The sequence below is a fragment of the Vipera berus genome, assembly GCF_964194415.1.
Source record: "Vipera berus genome assembly, chromosome: 3".
Lineage (NCBI taxonomy): Eukaryota > Metazoa > Chordata > Lepidosauria > Squamata > Viperidae > Vipera > Vipera berus.
The window spans coordinates 109,915,917-109,933,450 of record NC_138204.1 but is presented as its reverse complement, the minus strand read 5'-3'; the positions used below and the strand labels follow the sequence as shown (position 1 = coordinate 109,933,450).

The 17,534-nt window shown below is 36.0% G+C and overlaps 1 protein-coding gene across 1 annotated transcript in view; it reads left to right on the top strand.

Moving 5' to 3' along the window:
* XPR1 (xenotropic and polytropic retrovirus receptor 1) overlaps positions 1-17,534 on the top strand; it is a 106,134-nt gene that overhangs the window by 24,180 nt on the left and 64,420 nt on the right. The window contains exons 3-4 of the mRNA XM_081325779.1: positions 13,503-13,604; positions 15,833-16,056. Of these exons, the coding sequence (XP_081181905.1) occupies positions 13,503-13,604; positions 15,833-16,056 (326 nt within the window). The remainder of the gene's footprint in view (positions 1-13,502; positions 13,605-15,832; positions 16,057-17,534) is intronic.

The window sequence follows — 17,534 nt, the reverse complement described above, 5'->3', positions numbered from 1 at the left end:
CCACATAGAAAAATTGTGTTAATATAAGTTTCCAATGCTTCCTGTTTTCATTTGACAATTTATTACAGGGATATGGATTCATACTGAAAATCATTCAGATTCCATCCATGGAAGTAAACACAGTTTTTCCCATAATCACTGTGGCAATGGTAGCCCCAGCAGCTATTATCAAATGTTCATCGGCCAGCCAGACACACACTCACAAAGGCAAAATCACTAGATTTTTATTGATTTCTGCACTGTAGGATGATCTCCTTCCAATCTGAGGCAAAAAGATTCAGAATCCTAGCTATTCTAAATATTTGTGTTTTGATTTATTCATAAAATATTTGAACTGCTAATATGACATTGAATTAATTGAAATCTTTTTTATTGATGGATTAGATTATTAAAAATAAGATACCTAAGCTTCTCCAGTTGAAGCTTATACTGGATCGGAATTCCTTTTGCAGGTAAAATAAATGTTGGCATTGAGCAGATATCAGTATTTTTTGAAAAGAAGGTGTTAAGCACTGATTAGGCTGCTCTATCTTAGCCTTATAAATGTGATGACAACATGATGGTATGTGATGCTCTGGATCAGTGATGTGGTGTAATATGCTCCTCTTATGTACTTCTATAACACTCCTTCTGGAAACAGAAGTGTGGATTTATTTTAACACTCACCCCCCCCCCCAAAAAAAAACAGCCTGAGGACAATCCATAATTTCTTCAGAACAAGAGAGGATTCCCAGTTTGTTAGCTGTGCCTATCTATAAAAAGACCCGAAGGAAGCAATCAGAACATCCTGTTCCAGTATATTACTCCAGTATATTACTTGTTGGCTGGCATTATTTAAATGCTGTCATAGTCCCACTCAGAGAAATGCCAGAACTATGAGGCCAATTAAAAAAGTGTTATACATACATACAGTTGCAAGAAAAAGTATGTGAACCCTTTGGGATTACGTGGAGTTTTGCATGAATTGGCCATAAAATGCGCTCTAAACGTCATGTAAGTCACAACAATAGAAAAACACAGTCTGCTTAAAATAATACTACACAAACATTAGCTGTTGTCATGTTTTAATTGAACATAAGATGGAAACATTCACAGTGCAGGGTGGAAAAAGTATGTGAACCTTTGGACTTAATAACTGGTTGACCCTCCTTTGGCAGCAATAACCTCAACCAAACATTTCCTGTAGTTGCAGATCAGACCTGCACAACGATCTGGAGTAATTTTGGACCACTCCTCTTCACAAAACTGTTTCAGTGTAGCAATATTCTTGGGATGTCTGGTGTGAATCACTCTCTTAAGGTCATGCCACAGCATTTCAATCGGGTTGAAGTCAGGACTCTTGACTGGGCCACTCCAGAAGGCGTATTCTGTTCTGTTGAAGCCATTGTTTTGTTGAATTACTTGTATGCTTTGTGTCATTGTCCTGTTGCATCACCCATCCTCTGCAGAGTTTCAGTTGGCAGACAGATGGTCGTACGTTTTCCTGCAAAATGTCCTGATAAACTCTGGAATTCATTTTCCCATCAATGACAACAATCCGTCCAGGCCCTGAGGCAGCAAAGCAGCCCCAAACCATGATGCTCCCTCCACAATGTTTTACATTGGGGATGAGGTTTTGATGTTGGTGTGCTGTGCCTTTTTTTCTCCACACATAGTGTTGTGTGTTTTTCCCAAACAACTCAATTTTGGTTTCATCTGTCCACAGTATATTTTGCCAGTAGTGCTGTGGAACATCCAGATGCCCTTTTGCAAACTTCAAACGTGCTGCAATATTTTTTTGGGACAGCAATGGCTTCCTCCGTGGTGTCCTCCCATGTACTCCATTCTTGTTTAATGTTTTCCTTATTGTAGATGTGTCAACAAAAATGTTAGCATGTGCCAGAGATTTCTGTAGGTCTTTAGCTGACACTCTAGGATTCTTCTTGACCTCATTAAGCATTATGCGCTGTGCTCTTGCAGTCATTTTTACAGGACAACCACGCCTAGGGAGAGTAGCAACAGTGCTAAACTTTCTCCATTTGTAGACAATCTGTCTTACCGTGGACACATGAACATCAAGGCTTTTGGAGATACTTTTGTAACCCTTTCCAGCTTCATGCAAGTCAACAATTCTTGATCGTAGGTCTTCTGAGAGCTCTTTTCTGCAAGGCATGGTTCACATCAGACAGTGCTTTTTGAGACCAGTAAACCTAAAACAGGTGTGTGTTTTTAAAGGGCAGGACAGCTGTCAGCAACACATCCAATATCATCACACTGGTTGGAGTCAAGGTTGGCTCACTCCTGGCTCCAATTAGCTCTTGGAGAAGTCATTAGGCTAGGGGTTCACATACTTTTTCCACCCTGCACTGTGAATGTTTCCATCTTATGTTCAATTAAAACATGACAACAGCTAATGTTTGTGTAGTATTATTTTAAGCAGACTGTGTTTTTCTATTGTTGTGACTTACATGACGTTTAGAGCGCATTTTATGGCCAATTCATGCAAAACTCCACGTAATCCCAAAGGGTTCACATACTTTTTCTTGCAACTGTACATACATACATACATTAATTATATATGCACTCACCGAAGATAAATCTCTTTGGTGTCATAACACAAATCTTTTGTTACAGTTGGCATTACTTTAAGCTTGCTCATCAAACAAAAATGTACAACTGTCATAACATAATGGAGAAAGTCATACTGCTTGTCAATCCTATTTGAGGTTTTTTCTTAAATTCATGCTCATTTATTAAGAGAAAAAATAGTATTTCAGGTGATGCTGAAGGGCTTATTCATTTGTGTTCATGTCTATTCATGTGACTTCTCATTATTGGAAAACATGTATTCACTGCTGCAGTTGTAAGGTTAGAACAGAATATTTTCTACATATTTTCTACATATTCTCATCTATAATAACCCTTTATGCATTGTGCAAGATTTGCTGTTAGCTGTCTCTTTTATCTTTTCTGTTTTACATTTGAGAGCTATCATATTGAAGGTATGAGAATGTGTAGCTATCAAATAAGGGTTACTTCTGCAAATTTAAATGTTTATGTTTCTTAATACTATTTTAATCCAGATGTTAAGAAATAACTGCTGAATATGATGTAAATGAAAAGAATTATGATTATTTTAAAAAACAGATAAATGAACATTCCTTTGGAAAACATTTGCAAATCTCAATCGTTACTTGGCATCTTGATAATTGCCTTTCTTCTTTTTTTTTTCTGTATTGTTTAGAGAATGCATTTGTACTGTTTTTCCTAAGATTCTGGACTAAAAAAAGCAGCATAGTTAATTATAACTCACCTGCTCAGTATAAACTACTCCAGAAAACCCCTTCATTTAGTTTGCATCGTTGTTGCTGAAATTCCAAATCAGGTGAGTAAGTGCCTGACATAGATCATACCTGACATGTTTACCATAGTGTTGGCTTTTTTGGCTTGGAGTGTTATGATTTCTGGCGCCAACTTCAAAACTTAGCTGCCCAGTTTGTCTATATAAAATTTTTCTAACTAGTAATTTAAGTACCTTAATTGATAGAGTGTAGTGAAGCCTCTCTATATTTGACTGTTCCTTATTCATGTTAATTATAGTAAATTGTTTCAGGGATAAAATAAAGAACTATGCTGCCCGTATTGCCAATTTAATTTAAGTAAGTCCAATGTATTCATATCACTGCTAGACTGTTAACAAATACACATTTTCAGAATAAAACCTTAGCTTTTATATTTTGGGTTTATAATTTTAAAAAGTGGTACAAAAACTCATTTTGGACTTATATATTCAGTAAGTAAAATTGTTTTCACTATTTAAGTTATAGATGTATTTTAAACAGAATCATAAACATTAATTAGTGTCTGGTTTTGATTTTGTTTTTTGAACATAAGATTTATTAAGGATTTCTAGTTAAAAATGTCATTAATACATATTTAACATTGTGAGACAAGCGAATACTGACTTGTAACAGGAGCTGTCAGAGTGTACATAAATATAAATGCTGATTCAACAAAGCAATGGTTTTCTTTTTGTTATGCAAAGGATCACAATCAATTGATTTTTTAAGTTCACATCTTAAAGCAGCTTGTCTAGCAACTCTTTTGTGGTCGGTCCAGTTGACCTTATTTTTTGTAATACTTCAAGTTTTCCCTCACTGGGCAATAATCTTTTCAGGGTATTTGTCAAACTGCTGTTCTTTAGGTGTTTAGAATTTCTGCTTCTGTAAACCCTAACTATAGTCATATTGACTGAGGATATGAGAATTTTAAACTTCAAGATATTGGAATAAAATGCTTTTATCTAATCTGTTTGTGTGCTTTGTGTTTCTACACATGCACTCTTTTTGTATAAACTGGACCTTAAATATTATGTGCAAAGGTTCCAATTTGCCCTGGAAGTTCTAGAGAAGAGTACAAGAACGTACAGCAGTCTGAGTTCCCATTAGGTTATGATTTGTGAACATGCTGATGTATTAAATAGTCCACTGATTACTCAGTATTGGTTTACCTAAGCTTATGCTGTTAATGTGACCATATCAAGATACAAAATATTTTCATAACTTATTAGGTTTCTATACTGTAAATTGAGTTGTTCCTGAAAAATGCTGTAGAATAAGGCCAAATGCAGAAGTCTTTAATAATTTATCAAGTGTCTAAACAAGTTTTAATCTAAAAGTTTCAGGTTAAGATCAACAAGTCACTGTTGAGTCATGCCTTTCTGATCTCACTTTTAACTGTTGCCCAAAATAGTGCCTCTGGCTGGGATTCAGTGGCAAAAAAATAAATAAAAGAAAGAAAATCCCTTGGATTCTAAGTATGCTGTGGAACATTGCACAAGTCTGAAGATTTATTGGAACAGGTTGCACACTGTTGTATCTATTTTGACATGTCTTATGTGATACACTGATGGACAAGAACTTAAGCAAATAATTTGTACCATGCCCTGTTTTACCACAATTACGATTTGAAAAAGTCAGTTACATGCTATAATAATTTTGTGGCTAAGTAGGTTTAACTTTATTGTGAGAGTAAATATCACTGGTTACAAAAATATGTCATCTTAACAATTAACTAATTTAAGTTTTAGCATTCACCTCTTAACTATATTTTAACAGATTTTCACTGTCTGCTTAGCCTGTATCTTAATACTTAACATCATAGATTATTTAATTGTCACACAACTTGCATTGAATAAAATAATATAAGAGTTCTACTAGGTGAAGAAGTTGTACAAATATGTTCAGCAGCCTCCTAAAACAAAATCTCAAAACTCTGACTTTAAGTTAATTTTTAAAAAAATATGAAATAGCATTTGAATTGTTTAAAAGGATATGAAAAGGGTTCACAATATTACATCTGACAGTGCTATTTACAGATGTACTTATTGCATAGTACATATTTTGCATGCTGAGTAGTATGAACCTAATACCAAGGTAAGATAAAAATAGGAAAGGTGTGATTTTGGAGCTATAAATATACAATGCTGTACATCTATAGTATTATCTCTTTCTCATGCCCATGTGCTGCGCGCACACATACACACACTCAGAGAAGGAGAGAGAGAGCGCTAAGTTCAGCATTCCTTATTTCTGAATGATGTGAAGGCTTCTACTTGACTTGGAAAAGATATTTTTTGCTATGTTATGGAAAAGGGAAGAAATACTAAAGATTTTTTTTGTCTAAAACACAAATGAAATACTTGAATTTTTTCCTCTTAAGAGTTCCAAAACAGTATTTGATTTTTTTAAAATTTATGTTACCATTTGAATAATATAAACAATAGCAACTGGTCACAAGAAGAAATGCTATCCAGATAATGAAGTGGAAATCCCATCTGCTTTGATAGAGTTAGTTTCTTGGGACCAGGACTTGATATGCTTTTTAACACAAGTGAAGCAATCAAATCTTACTATGTATACTGTAAAATGTGGGACGGCCTTCTCAAGAGGGCACTCACCCTGTTAAATCTTTCAGAGCTGTGAAAATCGGGCTCTTTATCCAGGCTTTGAGATAGGATAGATGTGAATGCAGCAAATGTGAGAGTAGGGGAGTTATGTGATGTTGTGGAACTGTACTTCAGATATGGGGTGGTGTTGTGAGTTTGGTTTCTTTATTTATTCTGTTATTTAACATTGTGAAAATTAAATTATATTTAATTCTTATTTTTAATTCTATTTAATTCTTGGCTTTTTAACCTTGCCATACAAACTTGGAAATATCTTTTTGTCATTGTTTAAATGGTACATTAGTTCTCTGAAATAACATCCTGGATAAAAACATTCATCTTAATTATGGAGGTTTTTTACACAAAGACAACAGTTGTAATTTGTCCCAGCTCAATAAATCTTTTTTGATGTCATTGCATAATTTACTGTACTTATTCTGAAACAGCATGTAGTTCATATTAGTCACTACAATCCCTAAATATTTAACTTTCTGTTCAGTTTTAAAAACAGTCTTTTTTATCAAAGTCTCTTGATCTTATATACTTACATTTTTAACCAACATCTTTGTTTTTTGTTACTTTAAAACCAGCTAGTGTTCCAAAGTCCTTCAATTTCTTCATTAAGTGTTCAATCCCCTTCTGATAAATCTTGTAAAATCAAAAATAAATAATCAACAAAAGCCCTCAATTTATAAGCCTTTGTTTTTAATTTCCAATCCCTTTATTTTCTCACCCTAATATCTTTGTTCAGCAACACCAAAACCAGGATAAAAAGCAATGGGGACAAAGGACATCCTTCTCCTTTCCCTTTTTTATCGCACCATTAACAATAATATGTGCCTTTATGAATTGTATATATTGACTTAATATTCTAAAACTTTAAACATGACCAATTCAAATTGTCCAAAGCTTTCTCTGCATCCAGCAAAATCAATACAGCTTGCTTTTCATTCTGTTGTTGTAAGAATCCAATACAATTCTCATGTTGTATCTTAGTCGTCTTTTATGTAAAAGCCCACAATCTTCTTTAGTCTGTCAGCCAATATAGGTAGTCCTTGACTTACAGCAATTCATTTAGTGACCATTCAAAGGTACAAGGGCACTGGAAAAAGTGACTTATGATGGTTTTTCATAGTTACAACCTTTGCAGCATTTCCATTATTAGTGATCAAAATTCAGATGCTTGGCAATTGGTTCATAATTATGACTGTTTTAGTGTTCCAGTGTCATGTGAACACCTTGGTAGCCCATCAGGACATGGTGCATGTCCTAATTTAATCTTTTTATACCTTCTGATATTCAAAAGTTATTATGGGGCTATTTATTATTTGGTTCTGAGGTTGTGAGATTTTTATTCAACTTTGTATAAAAGACATGAAGTCTCCCTGGAAAAGATTGATAAATATTGAAGAAAACAGAATTTACCGAAACTCTGTCATACGGTTTTCTTAATAGCAATTGGGTTAAATGCAAACGGGCTACATCAAATTCCAGCTGAGGTGCTTAGCATTGTTGACTAACAAAAGAGTTTCAAATTCTTCTGTTATATTCTTGACTCATATGAAATTTCAAGAATTGACATAAGACATTACTGTATCTTCATGCTTGCTGTTTATTTTTTTTGCATGCCTTTATAGGATGTCATTAAATAATTGATTTGCATAGTAAAAAATACTTGTGAACAGGAATATGGAACTAAAATCTCTATTAAAGTATCACTAAGATGGCTTTGTTACCTTTTTTCTTGCCTAGCTATTAGAATTTATTCAACATGCATAATGAGCCATTAAAAGGCTTGATGTGGTAGAATATCACCTTACTATGCAAGTTTGAATGAGTCAGTTTAGCAGACAAATTAGAGTCAATGGTAGAAAGTAACAGCATACTAGGGGATATTGAGAAATTGATCTATATGTGACTGTGCTGTGACATGCCTTCTTTATTTCTCTTGATATATTATTACTTTTTTTAATGAATAAGATAATTTTGATAGCAACAAAATAGATGTAATATATATTCAACAGAAAAGTATAAATTAAACAGTTAAGTATAGTAGGCTTCCTATAAAACTTCCTAAACTTCCTATCTATAGTGTGGTTATGCCCAAATCAAATATAATGTGAAATAAAAAATGTTTTATGACTGAGCTAATTCATTTTCTCATAGTTTTCCCTAGACTTTGTTATTTGGAAGGGTGACACTGGAGAAAAAGTAAAAATATTATGTTGTCAGTGCATTCCTGTGAAGGAATTTGTTTGCACCATGAATTGTGATCTTAAAAGTGATCATTTTCCTCCTGGGTTGCTTAACAGAGTCCATAGACTCTGTGGGAGACAAGATGTCCTTTAAGATCAATGCTAAACGAAAAGCTAAAGATGTTAAACTGAGTCAAATATTAGCTTCCATGTCTTCAGAGGTAGCAGAGTATCTATGATGGTCAAAAATTTAGGGCATACATGTAATACCTTCATTTCCCTTCTCACTTCAGAAGAAGGTAGTAGTAGTAGTAGTAATAATAATAATAATAATATAATTATAATAATAATGATGATGATGATGATGATGATGTTGGAAGGGACCTTGGAGGTAATCTAGTCCAACCCCCTGCTCAGGCAGGAAACCCTATACCATTTCGGACAAATGGCTGTCTAATCTCTTCTTAAAAACTTCCAGTGTTAGAGCATTCACAGCTACTGGAGGCAGGTTGTTCCACTGATTAATTGTTCTAACTGTCAGGAAGTTTCTCTTTAGTTCTAGGTTGCTTCTCTCCTTGATTAGGTTCCATGCACTGCTTCTTGTCCTGCCTTTGGGCACTTTGGAGAATAGCTTGAGTCCCTCCTCTGTGGCAGCCCCTGAGATATTGGAACACTGCTATCATGTCCCCCCTCTTCCTTCTCTTCATTTAACTAGACATACCCAATTCCAGCAGCCGTTCCTTATATGTTTTAGTCTCCAGTCCCCTAATCATCTTTATTGCTCTTCTCTGTACACTTTCTAGAGTCTCAACATCTTTTTTACATCATGGTGACCAAAAATGGATGCAGTATTCCAAGTGTGGCCTTACCAAGGCATTGTAAAGTGGTATTAATACTTCACGTGATCTTGATTCTATTCCTCTGTTAATGCAGCCTAGCACTGTGGTGGTTTTTTTTGCAGCTGCACCACACTGCTGGCTCATATTTAAGTGATTTTCCACTAGGACTCCGAGATCCCTCTCACAGTTACTACTATTGAACAAGGTACCCCCTATACTATACCTGTAGTATAGGTCTTGCAGTTTAGTCCTGAACCAAAATAGAAAAAATCCTTGGCGAAAGTTGAATTACTAGCTGAAACAATAGCAGTCAGGAGTCAATTATTCCAATGTGTTTTCAAAATATCTGAAAGTATTGACTTCTATTCTCTTTTAACAAGATATTGATATTAGGTGACATGGTTTGCTCAGATTTGATGTGTGTTAGCTTTTCTGTAGTTTGAAGACAGTTTTGTACGCTTATAAGTTATAACTATTAGAGATTTGGGATAAAATAGCTCTTGCTTTGGTTGCGAGTAATTATACTGAAAATTGAACAAGCATAGTAATATTTGAGTAACAATATTCTGCATATGTTAAATATATCCATTTGATTATTCATGAAAATATGAATAGAGAAATAAAAGTCTTAATCAAATTAAGAAGGGGGAGGAATTTGGCAGAAGTTCAAGATTTTGTTTTTCGTGAAAGGTTCCAGCCTGGCTAAACTAATATCTTTGCAAATATGCTGAGGTTAGTTGCCGTTTACAGCCTACTTTTGTATTTGTAACAATAGGACTGGACAGAGTGTCTCTTCAAAACATTTTTTCCCTCCCAGTTGTGAAATGAACTTTTCAAATTAATGCTGCATTTCTGAGAAATGTTTCTCCTTTGCGCTTTGTTTTTCCAAAACCTTTTTTTCATTCAGATAAGGATGTAGTTTTATTGTAGAATTGTGAATCTTTAGAACTAGTGTAATATAATTTTCCTTTTTAAGGAAATGTTATTTTCTTCAGTTATTTTTCTAATATTACAGTTTGAACATGTTTTCCAAAATGAGATAAGTAATCAAACTCCTGTGTTATAATCCAGTTGAATGTTTGCTTCAGAGCTTCTTCTAATTCATTTGAGTTAGTATGCAGAGTTGCTTTTTAATAATTTGGTAAGTATCAAGTCGCTGCTTGGAGCTTTCCCATCTTTAACAAATTAATTAGTTTAATAATTTCCAAATGAGAAAGTGAAGGAGTATCAACCCTTTTGGCTATATCTTTATCCCACAGACTAGCACATGGTAGCATAGCAATGAAGAGCTTGGAAACGGTGTTCAGATTGTGTATGTCCATAATTGTAAAGATCAGAATAGCACAGGCACTAGTTTCCTTGTGATACTGTATGTAAGCAAAAGTTGGACTTTGAAGAAGCAAGATAGAGTATTAAAGCTTTTGAACCTGGATGTTACAGAATTCTCCTGAGGATACATACCATAGATAGCCAAGAAACAAATATATCATAGACCATATCAATCCAAAGTTCTCACTCAGGGTATAAAGTATCTGGCTCAGTTTGCTACATTTTGGACACATCATGCAAATATTAGGTTTTCTTGAGCAGTCTCTAATGTTGGGACAGATGGATGCAAAGAGAAAAAGAGGATGACCATCAGTAAGGTGGATGGGCTCAATTGCAGCAGCTCTGGGTGCAACTTTGTAAGATCTGAAGCACCAGGTTCTGGGGAAAAATATTGCTAAGACTTAATACCAACTTGATATAATATAATTGATAGAAGGTAAGAGAAGGGGAACATAGAGGAGTATAGCTGATAAATTATTAGTTGCAAGTGTGTGCTTACTAGGTGGACTCCGATGCCAGAGGGATGTTCTCAAAATTATATTTTAATGATATCCTTTACATACTTTAGCCATAAAATGCAAGGCAAAATATGTTAGCATACTATAAACACAAATCAATTAAAAAGATACTGATAAAATTAAGAAATCAACAGCAGCTACAGAAGAGACTGGACAAACATTTGTCAAATGGTATGGGGTTTCTTGCTTGAGCTCCAAGGTCCCTTCTAACTATTATTATTGTTGTTATTGTTGTTGATGATTAAAATGCATTTCAGCATACTAATATCAGTCTAAAGATCAAAAGTTCATCTTAATATGAACTTAGGAGGCTGCCTTTACAAAACGATGTAAAATGAAGCTAGTTTAGCTTCTCTTGACAAGAAGTGCTTCCAGAGCTTGAAAGCAACAAATGATAAGACTATTTCCAGATACAGCATAAATGATTTTACATCTATTACATTCTTGCCACCACTCAGTGCTCTGCTTTCTTTCCCCTTAGTGACAGCATACATTTTATGCTTATTCTGTGTCAACTTTCAGCCCATCAAGGGGGTTGGGTTGGATTGGATTGCTATCAGAACAAATTTGACAAATGGGAAACGTTTAGGGAAGCTTGATTGAACTGCCACTATCTTGTTGTGCTCAATAAGATTAGGGAACAGTTAATTCCTCTGGTGTTTCTACTACTACAATTCCTCATGGTGTTTCCTTGTCAGTTTCAAATCCTTTACCACCTCTTCAAAACCATCCTGAAGCCATCATATTAGTTGGATTGAAGCCCTCCTATTCTTCTCAGCAATAAGTACAGTGGCTAGCAGTTTTGACGTTTGAAGTCCACTCTTTCTCTGTGGGGAAAGCTGATGTGGGTACTGACCTTTAGACCCTGAATGTTTTGAGACTAGCTTATCAGAAGGATTGCCTGCATCCATTAGAGTCAGCCTTGGCTTTATAATTAATACTTGAGGGCCTGCCCTTTGACCCATTGATAACGGGAGATTTGCAAGGCTTTTTTGTAGTCATAGACTGCCTTCTCCACTCAAAATTAAAGAGCTGTTACTTTGAAAATTTCAGATACACATTTAGCTATTTATTTCACAGTAAAGGTAAAGGTAAAGGTTCCCCCGCACATGCGTGCTAGTCGTTTCCGACTCTAGGGGCCGGTGCTCATCTCCGTTTCAAAGCTGAAGAGCCAGCGCTTGTCCGAGGACGTCTCCGTGGTCATGTAGCCAGCATGACTAGATGCCAAAGGCGCACGGAACGCTGTTACCTTCCCACCGTAGTGGTCCCTATTTTTCTACTTGCATTTTTACGTGCTTTCAAACTGCTAGGTTGGCAGAAGCTGGGACGAGTAACAGGTGCTCACTCTGCTACGCGGTACTCGGGATTCGACCCACCAAACTGCCGATCTTCAGATCGACAAGCTCAGCATCCTAACCCACTGAGCCACCACGTCCCTATTTCACAGTACTTCTTACTAATTGCTCTGATAAATTTTTATTATAATCTTTTAAGGTGTGTATAATATGACATTAAATTGATGGTATCTATTATGTTTTATGATTAATTGAAATACTGTGCATTTTCTTGAGAGGGAAGCATAATCGTTCCTTGAAATAGTGTTTATTCATTTGTTAGGCAGCAGCCTTATAAACTATTTGCCTGGGAATAGGTTCCTTTAAATTCAGTAGAATGTATTCCTGAGTAGACATCAATCATATTGCATAGATTCTAAATTCCACCAGTGGCAGATACAGTAGCAATAAATCAGAGGTCATGGTTTAGAGGTTTGTTTTCAATTACAAGAGAGGAAAATTTGTATTGTGCTAGTTAAGGTGTCCTAGTTAAATATTAAATAGTATAGTATTCATTTTATCAAAATGTTTAAGCCATTTCAATATACCGGTATATCAAATTTGTTTTTCCTCTGTGAACACGTTTTACACCCTTATTGCAAAAATTATATAAACTTAGCTTGACAACATCTTGTTTCCTGCTGTATGAGATGTTTGCAATAGTAACTTGATCAGATTTGTATAATTTTTAAATTTCCCCCTGGAAATAAATTGTAAAACACATCCTAAATAGCTTAACCATAGCTTTGAAATGGAGATATATATAAAATATCTCTGTGTTGTATTATGCATTGATACAGTAATAGAAATGAAAATAACCCGGTTTAATTAATGCTTAAATGATAACGGCTTTGTAAATTTAAGTAACAAGATATGGTACTGTTCTAATTGCTTATTGAGATGCTATAATTTATGATTGTATAATTGTGACAATAGAAAAACCCTTGAATAATTTGCAGAATAAAAAGAAAAGAAATACAATGCTCACCTACTAGAGTGGTTATCTCAGTTACAAATTGCAATTTGTTCCTCTATTGACAAATATTCTGGTCTCTATTATTAAAACAAATAAAGGAGAAAATTTTTCCACAACAATTATTGTATTGCCAACTCCTTGATTTTTAATGGGCACTGTTAAATAATTGTAATAAAAAAACTAAAAGAAATACCCATTAACATTTCAAGGGATTTTTTTCTTCTTCAAGGAATCTAATGATTTAATTTTTGTCAGTGTTGTTGATTCCAAGAAATGACTTGCCTCTAGAAAAAAGATTACATAGATATTAATTGAGAAAACTAAGATTAATATCAGAATGGATTTTAAGAAACTTTTTATAAACTTTTTTTTTCTATCTCCCCAGTCACAGATGAAGATACTGTAAAGAGATATTTTGCCAAGTTTGAAGAAAAGTTTTTCCAAACTTGTGAGAAGGAGCTTGCCAAAATCAACACTTTTTATTCAGGTAAGACATATATTGGTCTATCAGATTCCTATCAAGGCTATGTACCATGTTCTGCAGGAGTTTGTCTTATCTTACCCTATTTAAGAAGCTCCTTTTACTCTGCCAGGAACAAGGCAAGAATATACAGCTTTGGTCAGTAGAATAAACTAAGCTCACAGTCTTTAACCAAAGCATGTTTTAAGTTAGCTAGAATTTTCCTAAAGTGGAATATTATGATGTATTTAGCATAAAACTAAATTTCTGATTAGCTTTCAGCCATCCTAATACGAGAATAAGGAATGGCTGAACCTCAAGGAGTATGTTTCTTATCCTAAATAATTATTTTTGTTATATCTTTAAAAAGATGCTATATTGCAGCAATGTCAAACTCAAGGCCCACAGGCCAGATCCGGGCCTGTGACAGGCCCAGATCCAGCCTGCGGGCTGCCCCATCGACAGCAAGGGACCAGCCTCATCGCCCAGGCCCTGGCTCAGCCCAGCGGCCCCAGGCATGCACACAGGTGGCAAGCGCAAGAGGGCTGGCAGTGCCTGACAGCAGCTGCAGCCTACCACCCCTCAGAGGCCCATAGGCCGGCACACCCTGGGATCCCATATAGCCCGCACAGTGCAGGTGGGTCAAGTGCTGTGCCAAGTACAGGATGCAAAGATGGACGATGGGCCGCTCAGCTGGTCACCATCACTGCCATGCTGTGGCTCCTGTGCGCTCATCCCCCACCGTCCAACTTCATCCTCCACCTCTGCCACACACACAGGACGAGCCTCCCACCCATCACCACACCCCTGACAACTCTGGTAAATAGGAGGGGTGGGAAGCTCTTCTGCTCTGCCTGAGCTTAGCCCCAGAGCTGCCCCACATGCAGTTGAGTGCCCCCCAGGAAGTGGTGCCAGACCAGGTCATGGGGTCCCAGCACACCAGGAGCTTGAGGACCAGGCCTGGCACCCATGCCCCGCCACCCAGGCCCCACATAGCCCACACTGCTGTCGGGGGGGCCCCCACCTGGCCAAAGAGGGACAGCAAGGCTCCTCTGGTGGACCAGGCCCCAGCGCCCGCCCCCTAGACCGGAGACCCATGAATCCCCCCCACATAGCCCCCCCCAATGCAAGCGATGTTGAGCCAGCCATACCTACCTGGCCCCCGAGGGCAACCACAGTGTTGATGCAGCCAATGAAATCGAGTTTGACACCCTTGTTATATTGCGTTGCACTGAAAATGCTAGATTTTTTTTATGGATGCCCATTATGTGAAATAATAGTTATAATATGTTTTAAAAATTTTTTATGGCATACAGTCTTGGATTGAAATCCTTTTGTAGTCCTTTTTAATCTGTCTGTCTCTTTGCATGTCTGTCTGTCTGTCTGTCTGTCTGTCTATCTCTATCCTGCTTTTATTATTTTTATAAATTACTCAAGATGGCGATCACATCTAATACTACTTCCTCCTCCTATTTTCCTCACAGCAACAATCCTGTGAGTGGGCTGAGAGTCAGCAACTGACCCAAAGTCATAAAGTTTCCCTTAAGTTGCAATCATGTATTTATTCAGGGATGATGAGGAGATGACGTAAATGTAAACAATGAAATTAAAGGAAATTGAAAAATGTAGAGATATTATTTTTACATATAATAAATAATATATTCTTACATATAATAAACTTTGTTTAACCTACCGGTAATGGTCAAAAGATAGCATTGAAACTCTCATTAAACTATAGCTCTGATGCCTCAGATATTAGCACTTTTGACTCAAAGTGGGGAAATAATTTTTCAGCAGTGCTTTTTCTCATGTTTTGTATGATCTGTTTGTCTATGAAGAAGTACAGTAGACCATTGTTGGTATGCGAATAAACAATGACAGCTTGAAAAGTGTATGCATTCCTGAGATTGCAGAAAACAGCAACCAAGTTATTGAAGTATCAGACAGATCCATTTTATTTATATCATCACTTAAAGTTGTATGTTTACAAGATTCTTTACTAGATATACTTGCATTATTCATTATGAATTAGTTATCCCATCCCCAGTGTAGCTAGATGAACCTCACCAACATCATCTTATAGGGGGGGGGGAAATCAAATGACAACTGGATTTTCTTTAGTTCAGCATCCTTCTGTGCTATAATATATTGGCTGTTGACCTGCTCCTTTTGGGGAACAGCAACATGATCCATTTTACTTGTGTTGAGCTTACTTAATATAACACGTGAATATATTCTGTATTTTCACTCCATAGAAAAACTGGCAGAAGCTCAGCGCAGATTTGCTACGCTACAGAATGAATTGCAGTCAACTTTGGACGCACAAAAGGAAACCATTGGTCTTACTACTGTGCGGCAACGAAAAATGCCTGTCTTCCATCTGTCTCATGAGGAACGAGTTCAGCATAGGAACATCAAAGATCTGAAACTGGCCTTCAGTGAGTTCTACCTCAGCCTCATCTTACTGCAGAATTATCAGGTATTGATCATATCATTAAAGGATGTTTCTAGTGATTAAGGTAGGATTAATCGTGATTAGAGTGAGATTTGCTGGAATTTTTGCAACCACTACTTTTTATCTGGTTCAGCATATATAGCTATTGGTTATATGAAGTGTTTTGAGCCCACAAGTAATTTCCAATGTGCCATTTCACTCATTAGATCAGTTCTGAAACATTTTCTTTTTTCTGCTTTAAATTTACCTGATGACTAGCAAAATATTCTTTTGCTTCCAACCAAGATTTGGAAAAACTAGGTATTAGGCTAATTTTGCAGTTGCTATCTGGAATAATACGAAACATGTTATGGGGACATGCATCTTCTTGGCCACAGGTTGCCTTGTTCTGGTGTAGACACAGAAACATCTGCATTGGCACAAAAACATTGAGCTGGCTTATAACGGGTGTGAAAAAATCTTGTGGTTGCAGATAATGGAATATCTCTTCCTAGCAATGGTACATACAAAGTCTCTAGTGCATGCTAAAAATTTCTTTGAATTAAAGAGATTGGCTTTCTATCAAGAGACCATCATTTACATAACTAGTTAATTTGTCCTTTACCCTCTAGCACTAGTTAGTTACCACATCTTTATTTGACAAAAAGGGAAAAAAATCATCAGTGTCCAAATAAATATTCTGGGGAGAGAGAGGTTGAGGAAAAGCTCTATGTGATCTTTTATGTCTGGTAATATTCCATACCATATGGATTGTTTGGGAAGCAGTTACCTTTTTATTTTCTCTTCTCACAGAATTCCTACAGTTTAATGTTCTTCATGATTAACTCTTTATTGCTCAAAATATATAATTGGAATAGAAAGATTCTGGCAAGAATGCAACAGCGTGATGTAGTACTAAACTTGTCAAACACTTAATGTTGCTGAGGTTTGTCAGAAATTGTAATTATTCCCAGAGCAATCAAAGTTATTCAACCCAGAGTTAAAAACCTATGCCTGAAATTGTGACTTAATTTTTTTTCCCATTTAGGCTTGTTAACAAGGTATAGCTCTCGTGGGAGCAGGGAGGCAGATTGCTGGGTTTCTTCAGGAGAGAATAATTAGAATTTCTTATTAAAGATAATATATATCATTAATATATTAGCTTCTTCTTCCCATCTCCAAATTGTTTCCGTGCCTTTCTGTCCTACTGAGCTCCATTACGAAATCACTCCAGGCATGATTTAATTGAAATTAATTTCAGTAGAGCTTTTGTAACTTTTCCTGTAAGCACCATATTTTGATTCTGTTCTTTGTTTCGTTTTAGATTTGGAAATGAAATTACCAGCCTAGCCTAAATGAGATCATTTTCCAAATAATATTATCTTTTGGATGTTCAGTTTATAAGGGAGCTTTTCCCTCCTATCTTACATGATTTCCCCCTTTTTCTTTTTTTAAATTTAGCTTGATTTTTTGTAAATATTTTACTTTACCATATAGTTTTGTTTCTACAACAGGTTAGGTTT